General features: G+C 44.7%; 1 protein-coding gene across 1 annotated transcript in view; it reads right to left on the bottom strand.

The window, feature by feature from the left end:
* The window catches only part of LOC124042954 (dehydrogenase/reductase SDR family member on chromosome X-like), a 36,047-nt gene extending 13,995 nt beyond the window's left edge, over window positions 1-22,052 (bottom strand). Inside the window, exons 1-2 of the mRNA XM_046361105.1 lie at window positions 21,774-22,052; window positions 151-258 (exon numbers count right to left, since the gene is read on the bottom strand). Of these exons, the coding sequence (XP_046217061.1) occupies window positions 151-181 (31 nt within the window). The 5' untranslated portion in view covers window positions 182-258; window positions 21,774-22,052. The remainder of the gene's footprint in view (window positions 1-150; window positions 259-21,773) is intronic.
* Window positions 22,053-25,368: the final 3,316 nt, after the last annotated feature.

The raw sequence follows: 25,368 nt of genomic DNA, 5'->3' as shown, positions 1-25,368 counted from the left end.
CAAATCCCCCGAGCTGACAAGGTACAAATCTGTCGTTCTGCCCCTGAACAGGCAGTTAACCCACTGTTCCTAGGCCGTCATTGAAAATAAGAATTTGTTCTTAACTGACTTGCCTAGTAAAAAAAAAATTATAAAAAAATGTAGGCCTACCTATGATAATGTGGGCCCCCAGGCTGGCCATATGTCTTGAGGTCTCATAGCCAATTCCCCTGGTGCCTCCCGTCACTATAGCAACTTTGCCATGTTGTAAGGCCAGCTCTGGAGAAAGGAAATGAATACAATGACAAATGGAATGGGGTAATAAACATGGTGCAGACATTACCCTATCCCCTAGTGTTATTCTTTAGGCCAGGACAACTCTCCTTCCGTACATGGCCATGCAGTTTATGAAGTTTGTATGGCATGTTTACAGGTTTATGAAGTTTGTGTGGCATGTTTACAGGTTTATGAAGTTTGTGTGGCATGTTTACAGGTTTATGAAGTTTGTGTGGCATATTTACAGGTTTATGAAGTTTGCGTGGCATCTTTACAGGTTTATCAAGTTTGTGTGGCATGTTTACAGGTTTGTGAAGTTTGTGTGACATGTTTACAGGTTTATGAAGTTTGTATGGCATTTTTACAGGTTTATGAAGTTTGTGTGGCATGTTTACAGGTTTATGAAGTTTGTGTGACATGTTTACAGGTTTATGAAGTTTGTGTGGCATGTTTACAGGTTTATGAAGTTTGTGTGGCATATTTACAGGAGAAATATGTGGTGGTGAGCAGGTCAGTGGTAAATGTCATGTTGAGGTGTGTGTGTGTTTTAAGATTAATAATTAGAATGAGTGAACAATAATGCATTCTAATTCTATGGTTGGGCAGTAGTTTACAACATGTTTGACATAGTTTAGTATGTGTGTAACAGGCCTAAGCATTCCCTTTACAATATTCTTCCCTCCTGGTCCAGTAGACAACGATGTTGTGCAGGCTTTAGATCCAGACCAGCTCTAACATAGCCTGCTTCGGCTGTTGAGCGGCTGCGCAAGTAGCCAGCAGATAGAACCCTCGTGACTGCTCTGTTTATATGGATACACTGATGAGCAAATGAGGGCATCTGAGACTGTCTGCTAAACATTTGTTTTGTGTTCACTTCAAATGGTTAGAAAGGACCGGCAAAGCAATACTTAACAAAGTCAGTCTATGTTCTAGTTGGGGTGAACAGCAGCTCTTTCATCACAGCCTTCAGCTGCTCTTACTCGTAGCGAAACTGGCTAATTAGCCTTGTTATACACTAACCTGGCAACGTGAAGGGACGGCAGATCAATTGATTCATTAGAACTCTCAACCCAAGCAGGTACAGCCTAAGAGTGGGTAAATAACAATCCAGAAACCCATTAGCCTGGAGGTTGTGTTTGCAAGCACTTCTCTGGTCTCTTTATAATGACCGGCATACGCACGAATCCTTCACTCCACCATGTGTCAGAAAGAGGCCCGTCCCAACACTAAGTGTCATACGTCTACTTGTCTCTTCTCTTCCTCGTCTCCTTCCTTCATCATGCGGGCTAGACAGCATAACAGAAGTTTAGGCCTACAGTGAGAACCTGGGGTCTGTTCAGTTGGGTGAAACGTTTCAGAACTTTTAGTTTAAATTGTGTAGAACATATATGACTGTCACGTAGAATAGACTAGAGAAGCATGTCAGCTCTATTAGAGTGAGTGAGTTTCTAGGTTGAGGGTCAGTGACGTGGGCCATCCTTTGTATTGTTTGTGGGAATCGCATCTCACACATGACTGGGATTATTTAAGATGATGGGACAGTATTGTGACAGCTTTGTGCATACACACGCAGACAAACACATACACATGCATATGTACACAACCACATTCTCACACCTTCACACAAATGAACACAAACACACACATCCTTCCTGATTGTGATTGTTATTCAGCAGTGTGTCCAAATTTGTAAGTCGCTCTGGATAAGAGCGTCTGCTAAATGACTTAAATGTAAATGTAAATGCAATAAGATCATAGACTTTGATCACAGCTTTGTTTTGTTGTTGTTGCTGGTAGTGTGTGTGTGTGTGTGTGTGTGTGTGTGTGTGTGTGTGTGTGTGTGTGTGTGTGTGTGTGTGTGTGTGTGTGTGTGTGTGTGTGTGTGTGTGTGTGTGTGTGTGTGTGTGTGTGTGTGTGTGTGTGTGTGTGTGTGTGTGTGTGTGTGTGTGTGTGTGTGTGTGTGTGTGTGTGTGTGTGTGTGTGCTTCATGTTGCATAACTAGGAGATAAGTACAGTGGACATAGAATATGACAGGACTTGAGGGTGTGTGTGCTAACCAGCACAGAGAATAAATTCAGCCTAACCCAGAGCTCAGAACTTCCCATGGTTAAGGATAGCCAGGATAAGTAGAGGTGCTGCAGCACCCCCTGATAAATTGATCCTCCACCAGATTTCACAGTGGGTGCGAAACACTGTAGCTTGTAGGCCTCTCCAGATCTGTGACATTTGATGGAGGATCGGTGATGATCTGGGGGTGCTTCAGCAAGGCTGGAATCGGGCAGATTGGTCATTGTGAAGGACACATGAATCAAGCCATGTTCAAGGTTGTCCTGGAAGAAAACTTGCTTCTTTCTGCTTTGACAATGTTCCCCAACTCTGAGGATTGTTTTTTCCAGCAGGACAATGATCCAAGCCACACAGCCAGGTCAATCAAGGTGTGGATGGAGGACCACCAGAATGTTTATCCCTAGGTTAACATTTATCCCTAGGTTAATGTTTATCCCTAGGTTAATGTTTATCCCTAGGTTAATGTTTATCCCTAGGTTAATGTTTATCCCTAGGTTAATGTTTATCCCTAGGTTAATGTTTATCCCTAGGTTAATGTTTATCCCTAGGTTAATGTTTATCCCTAGGTTAATGTTTATCCCTAGGTTAATGTTTATCCCTAGGTTAATGTTTATCCCTAGGTTAATGTTTATCCCTGGGTTAATGTTTATCCCTAGGTTAATGTTTATCCCTAGGTTAATGTTTATCCCTGGGTTAATGTTTATCCCTGGGTTAATGTTTATCCCTAGGTTAATGTTTATCCCTGGGTGAACCTTTATCCCTGGGTGAACATTTATCCCTGGGTGAACATTTATCCCTAAGTTAATGTTTATCCCTGGGTGAACCTTTATCCCTGGGTTAATGTTTATCCCTGGGTTAATGTTTATCCCTGGGTTAATGTTTATCCCTGGGTGAACCTTTATCCCTGGGTGAACCTTTATCCCTAGGTTAATGTTTATCCCTAGGTTAATGTTTATCCCTAGGTTAATGTTTATCCCTGGGTGAACCTTTATCCCTAGGTTAATGTTTATCCCTAGGTTAATGTTTATCCCTAGGTTAATGTTTATCCCTGGGTGACCTTTATCCCTAGGTTAATGTTTATCCCTAAGTTAATGTTTATCCCTGGGTTAATGAACCTGGGTTAATGTTTATCCCTAAGTTAATGTTTATCCCTGGGTGAACCTTTATCCCTAGGTTAATGTTTATCCCTGGGTGAACCTTTATCCCCCTAGGTTAATGTTTATCCCTAGGTTAATGTTTATCCCTGGGTTAATGTTTATCCCTGGGTGAACCTTTATCCCTAGGTTAATGTTTATCCCTAGGTTAATGTTTATCCCTGGGTGAACCTTTATCCCTGGGTGAACATTTATCCCTGGGTGAACATTTATCCCTAAGTTAATGTTTATCCCTGGGTGAACCTTTATCCCTGGGTTAATGTTTATCCCTGGGTTAATGTTTATCCCTGGGTTAATGTTTATCCCTGGGTGAACCTTTATCCCTGGGTGAACCTTTATCCCTAGGTTAATGTTTATCCCTAGGTTAATGTTTATCCCTAGGTTAATGTTTATCCCTGGGTGAACCTTTATCCCTAGGTTAATGTTTATCCCTAGGTTAATGTTTATCCCTAGGTTAATGTTTATCCCTGGGTGAACCTTTATCCCTAAGTTAATGTTTATCCCTGGGTGAACCTTTATCCCTAAGTTAATGTTTATCCCTGGGTGAACCTTTATCCCTAAGTTAATGTTTATCCCTGGGTGAACCTTTATCCCTAGGTTAATGTTTATCCCTAGGTTAATGTTTATCCCTGGGTTAATGTTTATCCCTGGGTGAACCTTTATCCCTAGGTTAATGTTTATCCCTAGGTTAATGTTTATCCCTGGGTGAACCTTTATCCCTGGGTGAACATTTATCCCTGGGTGAACATTTATCCCTAAGTTAATGTTTATCCCTGGGTGAACCTTTATCCCTGGGTTAATGTTTATCCCTGGGTTAATGTTTATCCCTGGGTTAATGTTTATCCCTGGGTGAACCTTTATCCCTGGGTGAACCTTTATCCCTAGGTTAATGTTTATCCCTAGGTTAATGTTTATCCCTAGGTTAATGTTTATCCCTGGGTGAACCTTTATCCCTAGGTTAATGTTTATCCCTAGGTTAATGTTTATCCTGGGTGAACATTTATAGGTTAATGTTTATCCCTGGGTGAACCTTTATCCCTAAGTTAATGTTTATCCCTGGGTGAACCTTTATCCCTAAGTTAATGTTTATCCCTGGGTGAACCTTTATCCCTAAGTTAATGTTTATCCCTGGGTGAACCTTTATCCCTAGGTTAATGTTTATCCCTAGGTTAATGTTTATCCCTGGGTTAATGTTTATCCCTGGGTGAACCTTTATCCCTAGGTTAATGTTTATCCCTAGGTTAATGTTTATCCCTGGGTGAACCTTTATCCCTGGGTGAACATTTATCCCTGGGTGAACATTTATCCCTAAGTTAATGTTTATCCCTGGGTGAACCTTTATCCCTGGGTTAATGTTTATCCCTGGGTTAATGTTTATCCCTGGGTTAATGTTTATCCCTGGGTGAACCTTTATCCCTGGGTGAACCTTTATCCCTAGGTTAATGTTTATCCCTAGGTTAATGTTTATCCCTAGGTTAATGTTTATCCCTGGGTGAACCTTTATCCCTAGGTTAATGTTTATCCCTAGGTTAATGTTTATCCCTAGGTTAATGTTTATCCCTGGGTTAATGTTTATCCCTGGGTTAATGTTTATCCCTGGGTGAACCTTTATCCCTAGGTTAATGTTTATCCCTAGGTTAATGTTTATCCCTAGGTTAATGTTTATCCCTGGGTGAACCTTTATCCCTAGGTTAATGTTTATCCCTGGGTTAATGTTTATCCCTGGGTTAATGTTTATCCCTGGGTGAACCTTTATCCCTGGGTGAACCTTTATCCCTGGTTGAACCTTTATCCCTGGGTGAACATTTATCCCTGGGTGAACATTTATCCCTAAGTTAATGTTTATCCCTGGGTGAACCTTTATCCCTGGGTGAACCTTTATCCCTGGGTGAACATTTATCCCTGGGTGAACATTTATCCCTGGGTGAACCTTTATCCCTGGGTGAACCTTTATCCCTAAGTTAATGTTTATCCCTGGGTGAACCTTTATCCCTAAGTTAATGTTTATTCCTGGGTGACCCTTTATCCCTGGGTTAATGTTTATCCCTGGGTGAACCTTTATCCCTGGGTGAACCTTTATCCCTAGGTTAATGTTTATCCCTGGGTGACCCTTTATCCCTGGGTGAACCTTTATCCCTAGGTTAATGTTTATCCCTGGGTGAACCTTTATCCCTAGGTTAATGTTTATCCCTGGGTGAACCTTTATCCCTAGGTTAATGTTTATCCCTGGGTGAACCTTTATCCCTGGGTTAATGTTTATCCCTGGGTGAACATTTATCCCTAGGTTAATGTTTATCCCTGGGTGAACATTTATCCCTAGGTTAATGTTTATCCCTGGGTGAACCTTTATCCCTGGGTGAACCTTTATCCCTGGGTGAACATTTATCCCTAGGTTAATGTTTATCCCTGGGTGAACCTTTATCCCTGGGTGAACATTTATCCCTAGGTTAATGTTTATCCCTGGGTGAACCTTTATCCCTGGGTGAACATTTATCCCTAGGTTAATGTTTATCCCTGGGTTAATGTGAACCTTTATCCCTGGGTGAATCCCCTTTATCCCTGGGTGAACCTTTATCCCTGGGTGAACATTTATCCCTAGGTTAATGTTTATCCCTGGGTGAACCTTTATCCCTAGGTTAATGTTTATCCCTGGGTGAACCTTTATCCCTGGGTGAACCTTTATCCCTGGGTGAACATTTATCCCTAGGTTAATGTTTATCCCTGGGTGAACCTTTATCCCTAGGTTAATGTTTATCCCTGGGTGAACCTTTATCCCTAGGTTAATGTTTATCCCTGGGTGAACATTTATCCCTAGGTTAATGTTTATCCCTGGGTGAACCTTTATCCCTGGGTGAACATTTATCCCTAGGTTAATGTTTATCCCTGGGTGAACATTTATCCCTAGGTTAATGTTTATCCCTGGGTGAACCTTTATCCCTGGGTGAACCTTTATCCCTGGGTGAACATTTATCCCTAGGTTAATGTTTATCCCTGGGTGAACCTTTATCCCTGGGTGAACATTTATCCCTAGGTTAATGTTTATCCCTGGGTGAACCTTTATCCCTCGGTGAACATTTATCCCTAGGTTAATGTTTATCCCTGGGTGAACCTTTATCCCTGGGTGAACCTTTATCCCTGGGTGAACATTTATCCCTAGGTTAATGTTTATCCCTGGGTGAACATTTATCCCTAGGTTAATGTTTATCCCTGGGTGAACATTTATCCCTAGGTTAATGTTTATCCCTGGGTGAACATTTATCCCTAGGTGAACAAATGCCTGTGTGCAAGGAGGGTAAGCTAGCTCTAGGACAGTTTTAGCCTGGGTTAAAGAGAGGGCTAAGGAGTTGCAGTCAGAAAAGCCCTAGAGGCAGAGAGAGAAGAAAGAGAGAGAGACGGAGAGAGCGAGAGAGAGGAGCACCACAGCAGTCGCTCTGTGCAGCGAGTCTCCGTCAGTAGCCAACTCTAATGAAAAGATGTGCGTGTGTGTAATACCTCTGGTCACGTGTCTTTCTTACAGTTCTCAATGATCTGGTGTTTCCATTAGTGATGCCAAACAGGAGGAGGAGCACCTCACACACCATTGTCATTGTACACACAACGTGGTGTGTGTGTGTGTGTGTGTGTGCAGGGCCGGCTCCAGGCATAAGTGACCTAAGCGGTGGCTTAGGGTCCAAGGCCGCTAGGCACCCCTTGACCCAGAATGTTTAACAGTTACATTTTTATTTGTATTTTTAGAACTCTGTCAGGACCCTAACTTACTGCTGAGAGTTAGAATAGTAGAATACACAATGTGCAACTTCAATATTTGGTTGTGCATCAGCAATTTTTCTCTTGTTAGCCATGTCAGCTAACAATTTTTAGATTGGTAAGTTAGTCTACCGATCAGTCACACAGGACACGTGACCAGGTGCCCTAACCTCCAAGGGTCCCCCTTTCATTTTGTTAGTCACTCTCACTCAGATATCATTAACATGGCATAAGTCATGGCAAAATATGTAGAATTGCAGGAAATTAGCTTTAAAACTACCAATAAAATCTGCCCCATGGCAAAATGAGTAGAATTGCATGACATTTGTTATAAACTTACTAAAATGTTTCTATGCCTCATGGCAAAATGTGTAGAACTGCAGAAATAAAATACATTTTTAAAAATGTGGTCAGTGAGACATATGGGTTAACATTTATCCCTGGGTGAAGAAATGCCTTTTAGTCTGGGTTAAAGAGAGGTCTAGGGAGGTGCAGTCTTTATCATTAACATGGTATAAGTCATGGCAAAATGTTTGGAATTGCAGGAAATTAGCTGCAAAACTGCCCCATGGAAAAAATAGTAAAATTGGGATGGGAGAAAGGGATGGGAAAGAAGCAGGGATGGACAGAAGGAGTGGGAGGGAGGGAGGATAATGACACCTCACAACACAATTCCCTGGGCTCATAGCCCAGACACAGAGGAGAAGTGGCCTTGGGCTCATAGCCCAGACACAGAGGAAACAGTAACATAGGCTCATAGCACAGACACAGAGGAAACAGTGACCCTGGGCTCATAGCACATACACAGAGGAAACAGTGCATAGGCTCATAGCACAGACACAGAGGAAACAGTGACCCTGGGCTCATAGCACAGACACAGAGGAAACAGTGACATAGGCTCATAGCACAGAGGAAACAGTAGTGTAGGCTCATAGCACAGACACAGAGGAAACAGTGACATAGGCTCATAGCACAGAGGAAACAGTAGTGTAGGCTCATAGCACAGACACAGAGGAAACAGTGAACCTGGGCTCATAGCACAGACACAGAGGAAACAGTAAACCTGGGCTCATAGCACAGACACAGAGGAAACCGTACCCTGGGCTTATAGCCCAGACACAGAGGAAACAGTGACCCTGGGCTCATAGCACAGACACAGAGGAAACAGTGACCCTGGGCTTATAGCACAGACACAGAGGAAACAGTGACCCTGGGCTTATAGCACAGACACAGAGGAAACAGTGCCCCTGGGCTTATAGTACAGACACAGAGGAAACAGTGACCCTGGGCTTATAGCACAGACACAGGGGAAACAGTGACCCTGGGCTCATAGCACAGACACAGAGGAAACAGTGACCCTGGGCTCATAGCACAGACACAGAGGAAACAGTGACCCTGGGCTTATAGCACAGACACAGAGGAAACAGTGACCCTGGGGGGACTTTATACTGGCATCTAAAAAAATGATATCCTTATGACTCACACACAGGACAAGACTGAGTGTTCGATAATGAAACATCTGAATAAGAATATGATTTAAAAAAAGACAATGTGTGTGTGTTTGTTAGTTAGAAATACACAAAAATTGTCCCCAATTTTTATTTGCTTTAATTCAGCACCACTAGAGCAATTCAGCACAGCTGGAGCGACCGTAACACAAAAAAAATGTTGAAGTTTAGCACCACATGACAGTGGGGAGCGACTTTCTGGTGCGCAACAAGAGCAGCTATGGGTGCAGCCACTCCCAGGTACTGAGAATTCCTGAAGATAAATCCAGGAGAGTCAGAAAGTAATTAGCCTCCCCTACGAATTTGCTCACTTGCTAGCTTGATTCAGCCATATTGACTTTTTCAATTCAAACTTCAGATTTAAATGGACAATTAAAGGAAATAGACCTCTCCATTGTTTTTCTGCCTCATGTGTAGCATAAGCGGTGCGAGGACAGAGCAGACACACATCACATCAGCATTAAGGGTTAGTCGCACTGCAGCGTGATGTGTGTGTATCTGGGTTGGACTAACAGTTAGCCTAAGGCAGTCCTATCAGAGATGGACTTTATACAACAGCTGAGTCACACAGGATCTGCTTTTTTATGTTCTGAGGTGTGTGTGTGTGTGTGTGTGTGTGTGTGTGTGTGTGTGTGTGTGTGTGTGTGTGTGTGTGTGTGTGTGTGTGTGTGTGTGTGTGTGTGTGTGTGTGTGTGTGTGTGTGTGTGTGTGTGTGTGTGTGTGTGTGTGTGTGTGTGTGTGTGTGTGTGTGAAATGAGGAGGGAGATGGGATGGATGGCCTGTGTATGTGTGTGGCACTGAGTCCCACTGAGCCTTTTCCTGCTCTACTTTCTCAGACTGTCACTAGAGCAACACACTCACCTGTCTTACACAAGGCAATCATGGACAAAGATTTGAACAGGCCACAGAGCCATCAATGTATCACTGGCTGTTCTCTCCTCTCCCTGTCAGACACAGGGGAAATGCAGCTTCAGAAGTGTCTCAGACAAAGTTTTTTCTCTGTCTGAAAGAATACACTACGGAGGTTTGTCTGTCTGAAAAGGTTTACTAAGGTCTCCTTGTGTCTCCTCCTACCATTTAAAATAACTGATTTACAGAAGTTTGAAACTTTTTCGCATTTGTAATGAAGATTTTGTGGAACACATCTCCCAATGTGCAGACTGGATGGATTACCATCCATTATAAGATACATATAGTCAATCCATGACATACCGCTTGATTAGAGTATTGGTCACGTTAGATACACTACATGGCCAAAAGTATGTGGACACCAGCACGCCAAACATCTCATTCCAAAATCATGGGCCTCAATATGGAGTTGTGAGGACTTGTTTCCATTTAGCCACAAGAGCATTAGTGAGGTCGGGCACTGATGTTGGGCGATTAGGCCTGTCTCGCAGTCGGCATTCCAATTCATCCCAAAGGTGTATAAAGGGGTGTTCAGGGCTATGTGCAGACCAGTCAAGTTCTTCCACACCTATCTTGACAAACCATTTCTGTATGGACCTCGCTTTGTGCACAGAGGCATTGTCATGCTAAAACAGGAAAGGGCCTTCCCCAAAATGTTGCCACAATATTGGAAGCACAGAATCATCCAGAATATAATTGTATGCTGTAGCGTTAAGATTTCCCTTCACTGGAACTAAGGGGCCTAGCCCGAACCATGAAAAACAGTCCCGTACCATTATTCCTCCTCCACCAAACTTTACATTTGCCACTATGCATTGGGGCAGGTAGAATTTTCCTGGCATCCGCCAAACCCAGATTTGTCTGTCGGACTGCCAGATGGGAAGCGTGATTTATTACTCCAGAGAACACATTTCCACTGCTCCAGAGTCCAATGGCAGCGAGCTTTAAGCCACTCAAGCCGATGCTTGGCAATACACATGGTGATCTTAGGCTTGTGTGCAGCTGCTCGGCCATGGAAACCCATTTCATGAAAATCGCAACGAACAAGCTGATGTTACTTCCAGAGGCAGTTTGGAACTCTGTAGTGAGTTTTACAACCAAGGACATATGATTTTTACTCACTACACGCTTCAGCACTCGGCGGTCCCGTTCTGTGAGCTTGTGTGGCCTACCACTTCGTGGCTGAGCCGTTGTTGCTCCTAGACGTTTCCACATCACAATAACAGCACTTATAGTTGACCAGGGCAGCTCTACCTGGGCAGAAATCTGACAAACTGACTTGTTGGAAAGGTGGCATCCTATGTCTTGGCCACATTGAAAGTCACTGAGCTCTTCAGTAAGTCCATTTGTCAACCAATGTTTGTCTATGGAGATTGCATGGTTGTGTACTCGATTTTATACACCTGTCAGCAATGGGTGTGGTTGAAATAGCCAAATCCACTCATTTAAAGGGGTGTCCACATACTTTTGTACATATAGTGTATACAGGCTTTAATAATTAAGCTGACATGAATGTCTAAGTAGCTTTCCTCTCTCTTCTCATGAGTACTGTGGAAAATATTCCCAGAGGAGGAAAGGAGGAGTTGCTTGGCAGGAAAAGGGGGAGGAAGACAGAGAACCTTTTAAAACAAGGATTATTTTATGGGATGTGTTTGACACGTGTGTGACAGAGGAGTCATTTGGTCTTCAGGTCTGGGACACTTCTCCTGTCAGTCTGCTCTCCATCTGTTTCTCTCTCTCTCATTGTATGTGTGTGTGTGTGTGTGTGTGTGTGTGTGTGTGTGTGTGTGTGTGTGTGTGTGTGTGTGTGTGTGTGTGTGTGTGTGTGTGTGTGTGTGTGTGTGTGTGTGTGTGTGTGTGTGTGTGTGTGTGTGTAAGATAGTGTGTTTCTAGGTTGTGTGACCCATCCTTGTGTGTGTGTAGTAAGATAGTGTGTTTCTAGGTTGAGGGGCAGTGATGTGTCACCCAGTTTGATGACATTATGTGTAGATCATATGGACTAACAGTTTAGGTTATGGTGTCACACAGTTTATGCATTAGATGATGTCTTCCACATAGACAGTGCTATGACTGGGCATCCACATAGACCAATTTTTTTTCTCATTTTGTCTGTCATAGTTGAAGTGTACCTATGATGAAAATTACAGGCTTCTTCTTTTTAAGTGGGAGAACTTGCACAATTGGTGGCTGACTAAATACTTTTTTGCCCCACTGTAGACCATGTTCTGACTGGGCTTCCACATAGACAGTGTTCTGACTAGACTTCCACATAGACAGTGTTCTGACTGGGCTTCCACATAGACAGTGTTCTGACTGGGCTTCCACATAGACAGTGTTCTGTCTGGGCTTCCACATAGACAGTGCTCTGACTAGACTTCCACATAGACAGTGTTCTGACTAGACTTCCACATAGACAGTGTTCTGACTGGGCTTCCACATAGACAGTGCTCTGACTGGGCTTCCACATAGCCAGTGCTCTGTCCGGGCTTCCACATAGACAGTGTTCTGACTGAGCTTCCACATAGACAGTGCTCTGTCTGGGCTTCCACATAGACAGTGTTCTGACTGGGCTTCCACATAGACAGTGTTCTGACTGGGCTTCCACATAGCCAGTGCTCTGTCCGGGCTTCCTCATAAACAGTGTTCTGACTGGGCTTCCACATAGACAGTGCTCTGTCTGGGCTTCCACATAGACAGTGCTCTGTCTGGGCTTCCACATAGACAGTGTTCTGATTGGGCTTCCACATAGACAGTGCTCTGACTGGGCTTCCACATAGCCAGTGCTCTGTCCGGGCTTCCTCATAGACAGAGTTCTGACTGGGCTTCCACATAGACAGTGCTCTGTCTGGGCTTCCACATAGCCAGTGCTCTGTCCGGGCTTCCTCATAGACAGTGTTCTGACTGGGCTTCCACATAGACAGTGTTCTGACTGGGCTTCCACATAGACAGTGCTCTGTCTGGGCTTCCACATAGACAGTGTTCTGACTGGGCTTCCACATAGACAGTGCTCTGACTGGGCTTCCACATAGACAGTGTTCTGACTGGGCTTCCACATAGACAGTGTTCTGACTGGGCTTCCACATAGACAGGGCTCTGACTGGGCTTCCACATAGACAGTGTTCTGACTGGACTTCCACATAGACAGTGTTCTGACCGGGCTTCCACATAGACAGTGTTCTGACTGGGCTTCCACATAGACAGGGCTCTGACTGGGCTTCCACATAGACAGGGCTCTAACTGGGCTTCCACATAGACAGTGTTCTGACTGGGCTTCCACATAGACAGTGTTCTGACTGGGCTTCCACATAGACAGGGCTCTGACTGGGCTTCCACATAGACAGGGCTATAACTGGGCTTCCACATAGACAGTGTTCTGACTGGGCTTCCACATAGACAGGGCTCTGACTGGGCTATGAGTGAAGTGATTGTTGTTGGATGTTTGGAAAATGCTTCTGGACTCAGGCCAGTCAACCTTTCATGGCCAACTATATATTGTCTAGATAAGGATGAATATTTTCCCAGTATTTTAGAAAATGTTCCATCCCAAGAATAAATAACTTTTCTCCCAGGTAACCCGCTATTTGTTACGGTTTTCTTCTGGTGAGAGAGAGGAGGACCAAATGCAGCGTGGTTATTCATAAACATCTTTAATGAAGGTTTTGAAAAAGTCAAACCTGATGAAAAGTCAAACCTGATGTTACCTGAGTCTGATGATATATATTAAATACATATTATGATCCCAAACCCCAAAAAGCCCAAATGATTGTTCTTCCAGTACATACAGTGGGGAGAACAAGTATTTTCAGATTTTCCTACTTACAAAGCATATAGAGGTCTGTCATTTATATCATAGGTACATTTCAACTGTGAGAGATGGAATCTAAAACAAAAATCCAGAAAATCACATTGTATGATTTTTAAGTAATTAATTTGCATTTTATTGCATGAAATAAGTATTAGATACATCAGAAAAGCAGAACTTAATATTTGGTACAGAAACATCTGTTTGCAATTACAGATATCAAACGTTACCAGTAGTTCTTGACCAGGTTTGCACACAATGCAGCAAGGATGTTTGCCCACTCCTCCATTCAGACCTTCTCCAGATTCTTCAGGTTTCAGGGCTGTCGCTGGGCAATAAGGACTTTCAGCTCCCTCCAAAGATTTTCTATTGGGTTCAGGTCTGGAGACTGGCTAGGCCACTACAGGACCTTGAGATGCTTCTTACGGAGCCACTCCTTAGTTGCCCTGGCTGTGTGGTTTGGGTCGTTGTCATGCTTGAAGACCCAGCCACGACCCATCTTCAATGCTCTTACTGAGAGAAGGAGGTTGTTGGCCAAGATCTCGCGATACATGGCCCCAACCATCCTCCCCTCAATACGGTGCAGTCGTCCTGTCCCCTTTTCAGAAAAGCATCCACAAAGCATGGTGTTTCCACCTCCATGCTTCACGGTTGGGATGGTGTTCTTGGGGTTGTACTCATCCTTCTTCTTCCTCCAAACACGGCGAGTGGAGTTTAGACCAAAAAGCTCTATTTTTGTCTCATCAGACCACTTGACCTTCTCCCATTCCTCCTCTGGATCATTCAGATGGTCATTGGCAAACTTCAGACGGGCCTGGACATGCGCTGGCTTGAGCAGGGGGACCTTGCGTGCACTGCAGAATTTTAATCCATGACGGCGTACTGTGTTACTAATGTTTTTCTTTGAGACTGTGGTCCCAGCTCTCTTCAGGTCATTGACCAGGTCCTGCCGTGTAGTTCTGGGCTGATCCCTCACCTTCCTCATGATCATTGATGCCCCACATGGTGAGATATTGCATGGAGCCCCAGACTGAGGGTGATTGACCGTCATCTTGAACTTCTTCCATTTTCTAATAATTGCGCCAACAGTTGTTGCCTTCTCACCAAGCTGCTTGCCTATTGTCCTGTAGCCCATCCCAGCCTTGTGCAGGTCTACAATTTTATCCCTGATGTCCTTACACAACTCTCTGGTCTTGGCCATTGTGGAGAGGTTGGAGTCTGTTTGATTGAGTGTCTTTTATACAGATAACAATTTCAAACAGGTGCAGTTAATACAGGTAATTAGTGGAGAGCACGAGGGCTTCTTAAAGAAAAACGAACAGGTCTGTGTGAGCCAGAAGTCTTATTGGTTGGTAGGTGATCAAATACTTATGTCATGCAATAAAATGCAAATGAATTACTTAAAAATCATACAATGTGATTTTCTGGATTTTTGTTTTAGATTCCATCTCTCACAGTTGAAGTGTACCTGTGATAAAAATTACAGACCTCTACAGGCTTTGTAAGTTGGAAAACCTGCCAAATCGGCAGTGTACAAATACTTGTTCTCCCCACTGTATATGATAGGCTACTGCATATTACACACGACAGAAAAACGTAAATGCACCTAGATGCAGCTAGCTAAACTCAGCAAAAAAATACACTTCCTCCCACTGTCAACTGCATTTATTTTTAGCAAACTTAACATGTGTAAATATATGTATGAACATAGGATTCAACAACTGAGACATAAACGGAACAAGTTCCACAGACATGTGACTAACAGAAATTGAATAATGTGTCCCTGAACAAAGGGGGGTCTAAATAAAAAATAACAGTCAGTATCTGGTGTGGCCATCAGCTGCATTAAGTACTGCAGTGCATCTCCTCCTCGTGGACTGCACCAGATTTGCCAGTTCTTGCTGTGAAATGTTACCCCACTCTTCCACCAAGGCTCCTGCAAGTCCCCGGACATTTCTGGGGGGAATGGCCCCAGCCCTCACCCTCCGATCCAACAGGTCCCAAACGTGCTCAATGGGTTTGAGATCCGGGCTCTTCGCTGGCCATGGCAGAACACTGATATTCCTGTCTTGCAGGAAATCATGCACAGAACGAGCAGTATGGCTGGTGGCATTGTCATGCTGGAGGGTCATGTCAGGATGAACCTGCAAGAAGGGTACCACATGAGGGAGGAGGAAGTATTCCCTGTAACGCACAGCGTTGTGACACACGGCCCAGACCATGATAGACCCTCCACCTCCAAATCGATCCCGCTCCAGAGGACAAGCCATGTTGTAGCGCTCATTCCTTCGACGATAAACACGAATTCAACCATCACCTCTGGTGAGACAAAACCGTGACTCGCCAGTGAAGAGCATTTTTTGCCAGTCCTGTCTGTTCCAGCAACGGTGGGTTTGTGCCCACAGGCGACATTGTTGCCGGTGATGTCTGGTGAGGACCTGCCTTACAACAGGCCTACAAGCCTCCAGTCCAGCCTCTCTCTCAGCCTATTGCGAAGAGTCTGAGCACTGATGGAGGGATTGTGTGTTCCTGGTGTAACTTGGGCATTTGTTGTTGCCATCCTGTACCTGTCCCACAGGTGTGATGTTCAGATGTACCAATCCTGTGCAGGTGTTGTTACACGTGGTCTGCCACTGCAAGGATGATCAGCTGTCCATCCTGTCTCCCTGTAGCGCTGTCTTAGGCATCTCACAGTACGGACAATTTTTTGCCCTAGCCACATCTGCAGTCCTCATGCCTCCTTACAGCATACCTAAAGCACGTTCACACAGATGAGCAGGAACACTGGGCATCTGTCACGGCAGATTTCCTCCTCTTCCTCTGAAGAGGTGAAACAAGGATCGGTCCAATATGCAGCGTGGTAGGAGTCCATGGTTTTTAATAAGAAAAACTGAACATGAACACATACAGATTGAGAACCAATCTAGGCAACCATAGACATACAATTTACCTAGACAGGGCCCAGCCCCATAAACATACAAATCCCTAGACAAGACAAAACACATACAACCCCCATGTCACACCCTGACCTAACCAAAATAATAAAGAAAACAAAGATAACTAAGGCCAGGGCGTGACAGTACCCCCCCCCCAAAGGTGCGGACTCCCAGCCACACACCTAAACCCATAGGGGAGGGTCTGGGTGGGCGTCTGTCCAAGGTGGCGGCTCTGGCGTGGGACGTGGACCCCACTCCACCATAGTCTTAGTCCGCTTTTGTGGCATCCTAGGAACGGCGACCCTTCGCCGCCTACCTAGGATTGGCAACCCTACTAAATGGCCCCACTGGACTGAGGGGCAGCTCGGGACTGAGGGGCAGCTCCGGACTAAGGGGAAACTCCGGATTGAAGGGCACCTCTGGACTGAAGGGCAGCTCCGGGCTGGCTGACGACTCTGGCAGATCCTGGCTGACTGGCGGCTCTGGCGGATCCTGGCTGACTGGCGGCTCTGGCGGATCCTGGATTAATGGCGGCTCTGGCGAATCCTGGCTGAATGGCAGCTCTGGGGGATCCTGGCTGAATGGCGGCTCTGGGGGATCATGGCTGAATGGCGGCTCTGTCGGATCCTGGCTGAAAGGCGGGAGAGACTCTAGCAGCTCTGGACAGGCGGGAGACTCTAGCAGCTCTGGACAGGTTGGAGACTCTAGCAGCTCTGGACAGGCGGGAGACTCTAGCAGCTCTGGACAGGCGGGAGACTCTAGCAGCTCTGGACAGGCGGGAGACTCTAGCAGCTCTGGACAGGTTGGAGACTCTAGCAGCTCTGGACAGGCGGGAGACTCTAGCAGCTCTGGACAGGCGGGAGACTCTAGCAGCTCTGGACAGGCGGGAGACTCTAGCAGCTCTGGACAGGCGAGGCCCATTGTAGGCCTGGTGCGTGGTGCCGGCGCTGGTGGTACTGGGTCGAGGACACGCACCACAGGGTGAGTGCGGGGAGGAGGAACAGGGAGTACTGGGCTCTGGACACGCATAGGAAGCCTGGTGCCACCGGAGGGCTGGTGCGTGGAGGTGGCACTGGATAGACCGGACCGTGCAGGTGCACTGGAGCTCTTGAGCACTGAGCCTGCCCAACCTTACCTGGCTTGATGCCCACTCTAGCCCTGCCGATCCGAGGAGCTGGAATGTACCGCACCGGGCTATGCACCCGCACTGGAGACACCGTGCGCTCCACAGCATAACACGGTGCCTGCCCGGTCTCTCTCGCTCTTTGGTAAGCACAGGAAGTTGGCGCAGGTCTCCGACCTGGCTTCGCCATACTCCCTGTGTGCCCCCCCAAGAAATTTTAGGGGCTGACTCTCGGGCTTCCTACCGCGCCGCCGTACTCGTTTCTCCAACTCCATTTTCCTGTAACCCTCCTCGCACTGATCCAGCGAATCCCAGGCGGGCTCCGGCACTCTCCCTGGGTCGACCGCCCACCTGTCTATCTCGTCTCAAGTTGTATAGTCCAGATTCTGCTCCCAAATCCAATAATCCTGACATCGCTGCTCCTCCTGCCGCTGCCTGTCACCACGCTGCTTGGTCCTGTTTTAGTGGGTGATTCTGTCACGGCAGATTTCCTCCTCATCCTCTGAAGAGGTGAAACAAGGCTCGGACCAATATGCAGCATGGTAGGTGTCCATGGTTTTAAATAACAAAAACTGAACATGAACACATATACAAAACAATAAACTTGAACTAACCGAAACAGTCCCGTGTGGCACAAACACTGACACAGGAAACAATCACCCACAAAATACCCAAAGAATATGGCTGCCTAAATATAGTTCCCAATCAGAGACAACGATAGACAGCTGCCTCTAATTGAGAACCAATCTAGGCAACCATAGACATACAATTTACCTAGACAGGAAACAGCCCCATAAACATACAAAGCCCTAGACAATACAAAACACATAAAACCCCCATGTCACACCCTGACCCAACCAAAATAATAAAGAAAACAAAGATAACTAAGGCCAGGACGTGACAGCATCTTTCTTTTGGTGTTTTTCAGAGTCAGTAGAAAGGCCTCTTTAGTGTCCTAAATTTTCACAACTGTGACCTTAATTGCTTACCGTCTGTAAGCTGTTAGCATCTTAACGACCGTTCCACAGGTGCATGTCCATTCATTGTTTATGGTTCATTGAACAAGCATGGGAAACAGTGTTTAAACCCTTTACAATCTGTTTAAACCCTTTGAAGATCTGTGAAGTTATTTGGATTTTTACGAATGATCTTTGAAAGACAGGGTTCTGAAAAAGGGAGGTTTCTTTTTTTGCTGAGATTATATGCTCTCTTGGGTAAATACATTTAACTAGCTCCAGTAGGCTTATATTTTTAAGTGTGAACTGTATTACTGTATTGTAGTATACTGTATATGTATATGGACTGGAATTATGCACATCATTCAATTCTTGATAAAGCAGCAGAGAACATGTGATTCTGGTGCAGCACATGCGTACTAGTTACAGTTACAAGTATAGACTAGCGAATTACATTACATTTTTTTTTATAAAAGAGGGCCTATTTGTACAATGTGTATTTCCCCTAATGTTATTAGCCTACCTCTTCTTCCTCTATCTATTGTTTCTTCATTGCTTCCTCGCTTTCAACAGTTCAATGAAATAAGTGTCATTGTCCTTCTCTTCCTCATTCTAATGACATCATTGAATAATATAGGACTAGAATCAGATGCAGAAGGATTTCATTTATCTTCACAGAAGATTGATTGAATGGTTATGAGTCTGAATAAATAACTGTTATAGCGCACCCCCATCCTCGTTCGCTCTTCTTTCAAACTAACTGTGAGTTCTATTGGCTGCTGTATTTAACATTCAGCAAAAAACAGCTTGCATCCCTCTTCGAATAATCTATTGGTATAAGAAATGCAAAAACAACATAATAATTCAAGCCAGCTATTCTAGTCTAGTTTTTCCGGGAAGGGACTCCTAGAGCTAAGGAGCGCGTTTTACAGATAGGTCAGCAAAGAACAGGTGCTTGCATATTCCGCAAGAGACAGAGGCTATACATTAGATGCTTATTAAGCATAAACCATCATTAATTAGCTAAATTGAAGGCTAATACTGCATTGAATATATTACCTGAAAGAGGTAGGCTAGAACATCTCTATATAGGGATATATATAAATCTAGAACTAGATTATCTATCTTGTATGCAATTTGAATGGAGTTGATGGAGAGAGAGAAAGACTGAGAGTGCTCCTGTGTGCACTGATTTAAAGCAACGATATTCGAGTGGTAGGCTGTTTCAAAACTCTGCAGCTGCGATTTAAAAAAAAATATTATTTTTACAATTAATTCAGAAGTTGACCCCCGAAAGCCAGATGGAGATGGGTAAATTAGACGTGCATTCTGTCTTTATATTACTGTAGCATAGGCTATGCTGCAGCAATTGTAGGCCATACCTGTCACAAGAAAAAAAGTAACTACGCTGAGATGATAGGTCTGCATGCTTTGTGAACTGCGCTCCATACTGAGATGGGATGTCTGTCTGAGCGTTGATTCATCATGCAGAGGTGGTAGAGAAGCCAGATTTAGACATCGCCAATAATTGAACAGTTCCGTTCCACGCCATGCTGTTCAAATAAATAATGTATTACAATTGACCGGTTTCGCGCAATTACTTATCATCGGAAAAGGTTAAGGGTGGTAATTCCCAGTAAATCTCTGTAACCGGGCTCACGCCATTAACCCCCCACACAACACATAAACACACATGGTGTCCTTGATGTGTCCTTCAGCCCCTCATGTTGGATGGTTTATTTGCTTCCACCAGGCAGGAGAGAAGCTGTTATTCTGTCAGTCGGCTTCTACAGGTTCAGCTGGATCTGAACACTGTAGGATTGTTGATCTGCTGATCAGGTGATCCTTTATTTAAGTATAGGGACAAATACAATGGATTTTATACAGTCACATTCATTTAACAACAGTTAGTTATATTGCACCATCACACTTTATCTTGCGGCTTATTTAATGTTTCCCCTGAACCACAACAGACAAGGTTCGGGTTTTCGACATGGTTACCATTAGGTCAACCGCAGTGGTAACGCAGAGGGATAATGTCATTCACTAAAACTCTCTCTCTCTCTCTCTCTCTCTCTCTCTCTCTCTCTCTCTCTCTCTCTCTCTCTCTCTCTCTCTCTCTCTCTCTCTCTCTCTCTCTCTCTCTCACATTCTCTCTCCCTCTCTCATTCTCTCTCTCTCTCATTCTCTTTCTCTCTCTTCTCTTTCTTTATCTGTCTCTCTCTCTCATACATGCACGCAAAGAGCGCCAAAAGTCAGCTGAAGTCAAGGACGCCTATGCGTAAAAAGCAACATTGACTCGGCATGGCTATGATGATTAGCGGAATAAAGGGCAGAATAAATGGCACACATCGTTATTCTTGGTACAAAGTCTTTGGGTGCAGGGTTGTAAAAGCATATTTGACATCTTTAGATGTTTTAATTGAGCAGCAGCCGAGGTCACAAACGAACGCGTATCGGCAAAAGGAATACAGTACCAGCGACAAAACGTCAAATGATTGCTGCATGGCACAAGAAGACATGGAATTCTATAGGGGGAAGAATAATCCTGTTTGTTTGATCGTGTTAAATGATAATGCCATTGCCAATGTCAGATTTTAGGCGACGAGATGAACTGAACATGAACTATGAAGCTCACACGCACACCCACACGCGCACGCGCGCACGCACACACGCACGAACACACACACGCACACACACACACACACACACACACACACACACACACACACACACACACACACACACACACACACACACACACACACACACACACACACACACACACACTGTGATTATAGATCAGTAATGCTAATGCATGTCTTACATCCAAACGCCGGTTCCCGCGCAGCCAACCTCTCCACTCAGACTGGAGAAGATTACATAACATTCCTGTAGGTGATGACATTGTGTCACCTTTTCTGATGGTGATGACACTATGGTCACAACGACACTACTGTTACTGTTATTGGGGGGAGATTGCATGAATAAGACCCCAAAAACTCTAAATGAAGACAAACGTATGCTCCTCGAATTGGATTGTGATTGGCCTAAAATGATTTTTCTTTCTTGCTCGGTCTCTCACAAAAAGAGGTTCTCAGCCTTAAGACATTTCTGGCAAATAAAGGTTAGGTAAAAACGACCTTTCATAACGGACTGGAGGTGCCATCGGGAACCAGGTTATGCACGGCACTGTTTCTGTTTTTCTCATGATACTGATGCTGTTAGAGGAAACACTTGTTTTGTCACTTGAGCCACACACACACACATACGCGCGCGCGCGAGCACGTAGAGCAGAGGAGGCATGCTGACTTACCAGGGTGACCCTCTGTCAGACGCGTCTCCGTTTTTCGGTGGTGTTCCCGGTGTTAATCAGATCAGATGCCGTGGTCGCAGTCCACGTCTCTACAAATGTACCAGAGGATCACATAGAGGATGAGGAGGATGGCGAAGATGAACAGAGCTACTAGAATAGCCTTGTTCACTGGAGAGAGGAACGACTGCATGACAGCTCATCGGCAGACAGTGTGTGACAGCACACTGTGTGTGCGCGCGCGCCTATGTGTGTGTGTGCGGGCGTCGGGGTTTCTGTGTGTGTGTGTGTGTGTGTGTGTGTGTGTGTGTGTGTGTGTGTGTGTGTGTGTGTGTGTGTGTGTGTGTGTGTGTGTGTGTGTGTGTGTGTGTGTGTGTGTGTGTGTGTGTGTGTGTGTGTGTGTGTGTGTGTGTGTGTGTGTGTGTGTGTGTGTGTGTGTGTCGGAGTCCGCGCTGAGCTACGCAGTGAAGGACCACGTCTCAATAACACACTTCTCTGATCTCTGTCAGCATCAACTGTTGAGGATGAACGTGTGGACACACACACTCACACACTCACCTAAACACACACTCACACACTCACCTAAACACACACTCACACACTCACCTAAACACTCACTCACACACTCACCTAAACACACACTCACACACTCACCTAAACACTCACTCACACACTCACCTAAACACTCACTCACACACTCACCTAAACACACACACTCACCTAAACACTCACTCACACACTCACCTAAACACACACACTCACCTAAACACACACACTCACTCACCTAAACACTCACTCACACCTAAACACACTCACCTAAACACACACTCACACACTCACCTAAACACTCACTCACACACTCACCTAAACACACACTCACCTAAACACTCACACTCACCTAAACACTCACTCACACACTCACCTAAACACACACTCACACACTCACCTAAACACACACTCACACACTCACCTAAACACACACTCACACACTCACCTAAACACACACTCACACACTCACCTAAACACACACTCACACACTCACCTAAACACACACTCACACACTCACCTAAACACACACTCACACACTCACCTAAACACACACTCACACACTCACCTAAACACACACTCACACACACTCACACTAAACACACACTCACACACTCACCTAAACACACACTCACACACTCACCTAAACACACACTCACACACTCACCTAAACACACACTCACACACTCACCTAAACACACACTCACACACTCACCTAAAACACACACTCACACACTCACCTCACCTAAACACACACTCACACACTCACCTAAACACACACTCACACACTCACCTAAACACACACTCACACACTCACCTAAACACACTCACTCACACACTCACCTAAACACACACTCACACACTCACCTAAACACACACACTCACACACTCACTTAAACACACACACTCACACATGCAAACAGCTCAGGGCTTCCCTCCAAATGGAACATCAATTCCTGAGGGCTATTAAACCAAACGGTATCTCCACGTATGAAATCCACAGTCAACAATACTAATACAGCTTAATAAATCATGAAAATAGTGAAGGAGATAGCCTAAATAATACATCTAATAAAATCCATCAAAACCCAGTTGAATCGGGGGATCTCCAAGTTGCGCGCTGTAGCTGCCTGCTGCGAGTCTCGAGAGAAAACCGTTGATTATTATTCCTCTCGGTGAGGCGTGTGGTCAATCCGGTTAAAGGCGCTCGAGGGCGACCAGCAGGCAGCACATGCTGTGAGGGGCTTGGTAATAATGATAATAATAACACGTCCTGTCTCGACTCGAGGCTATACCACATCATTATCGTGGCTATACATTCTCTCTGTTAGTAGTAAATCTATATGTATTATATCATATTGTATTATAAGAAATCACAATGAGGATACCTTTTTCATGCCAGCAATACGATTCGTTAATTTGAACATCATTGAGGTTTATTTCATAGAGCTATGTTATTCATTAGTATAAGTCTAAATTTCTATATTTATTTGTATCATCATCATCATCTTGGTCATCAACATTAGTCTATTAATTTAATTGGAACATAAGATGGTACCCTAACGGTTAACATGCAACAATTTCAAAGATTGTAAAGAGTTACAGTTCATATAAGGAAATCCGTCAATTTAAATGAATTCATTGGGCCCAAATCTATGGATTTCACATGACTGTGAATCTGTTGGTCACAGATACCTTTAAAAAATGTAGGGCTGTTGATCAGAAAACTTGTCAGTATCTGGTGAGACCACAATTTGCCTTATGCAGTGGGACACATAGAGTTTGTTGATCGGGATGTTATATTGTGGCCTGTGGAATGTTGCCCACTCCTCTTCAATGGCTGTGTTAAATTGCTGGATATTCGAGGGAACTGGAACACGCTAGCCTACATCTCGATTCAGAGCATCCCAAACAGCCTTTGAAAAGTCTGGTGAGTATGCAGGCTACGGAATAACTGGGACATTTTCAGTTTCCAGGAATTGTGTACAGGTCCTTGCAACATGGGGCCGTGCATTATCATGCTGAAACATGAGGTGATGGTGGCGGACGAATGGCACGACAATGGATCTCAGAATCTCATCAGGTATCTCGGTGCTTTCTAATTGCCCCTGATAAAATGCAATTGTGTTCATTGTCCGTTGCTTATACCTGCCCATACCATAACCTCACCACCACCATGGGGCTCTCTGGTCACAACGTTGACAGCAGCAAACCGCTCGCCCACACAACGCGGTCTGCCATTTGCCGCATCCAGTTGAAATTAGGATTAATCCATGAAGAGCACACATCTCCAGGGTGCCAGTGGTCGTCGAATGTGAACATTTGCCCACTGAATTCGGTTACGACGCCGAACTGCTGTCTGGTCAAGACCCTGGTGAGGACTACAAGAACACAGATGAGCTCCCCAGAAAGGTTTCTGACAGTTTGCGCATAAATTATTTGGTTGTGCAAACCCACAATTTCATCAGCTGTCTGGGTGGCTGGTCACAGATGATCCTGCAGCTGAAGAATCCGAATGTGGAGGTCCCGGGCTGGCACGTGGTCTGCGGTTGTGAGGCTGGTTGGATGTGCTGCCAAATTCTCAAAAACAGTGTTGGAGGCAGTTTATGGTAGAGAAATGAACATTCAGTTATCTGGCAACAGATCTTGTGGACATTCCTGCAGTCAGCATGCCAACTGCACGCTACATCAAAACTTGAGACATCTGTGGTATTGTGTTGTGTGCACATTTTAGAGTGGCTTTTTATTGTCCCCTGCACAAGGTGCACCTATGATAATGCTGTTTAATCAGCTTCTTGATATGCCACACCTGTCAGGTGGATGGATTATCTTGGAAAAGAAGAAATGCTCACTAAAAGGGATGTAGACAAATTTGTGCACAACATTTGAGAGAAATAATCATTTTGTGCATATGGAACATTTCTGTGATCTTTTATTTCAGCGAATGAAACATGAGACCAAAACTTTACATGTGTTTATATTTTTGTTCCATGTACATATGATTTTCTATTTTCTATACATAGAATATATAGAAAATCCATATAAATAAAAC

This window comes from Oncorhynchus gorbuscha, linkage group LG09, assembly GCF_021184085.1.
Source record: "Oncorhynchus gorbuscha isolate QuinsamMale2020 ecotype Even-year linkage group LG09, OgorEven_v1.0, whole genome shotgun sequence".
In the NCBI taxonomy this organism is placed as follows: Eukaryota; Metazoa; Chordata; class Actinopteri; order Salmoniformes; family Salmonidae; genus Oncorhynchus; species Oncorhynchus gorbuscha.
Note: the sequence above shows the minus strand (reverse complement) of the source record. Positions and strands in the feature narration are given on the sequence as shown.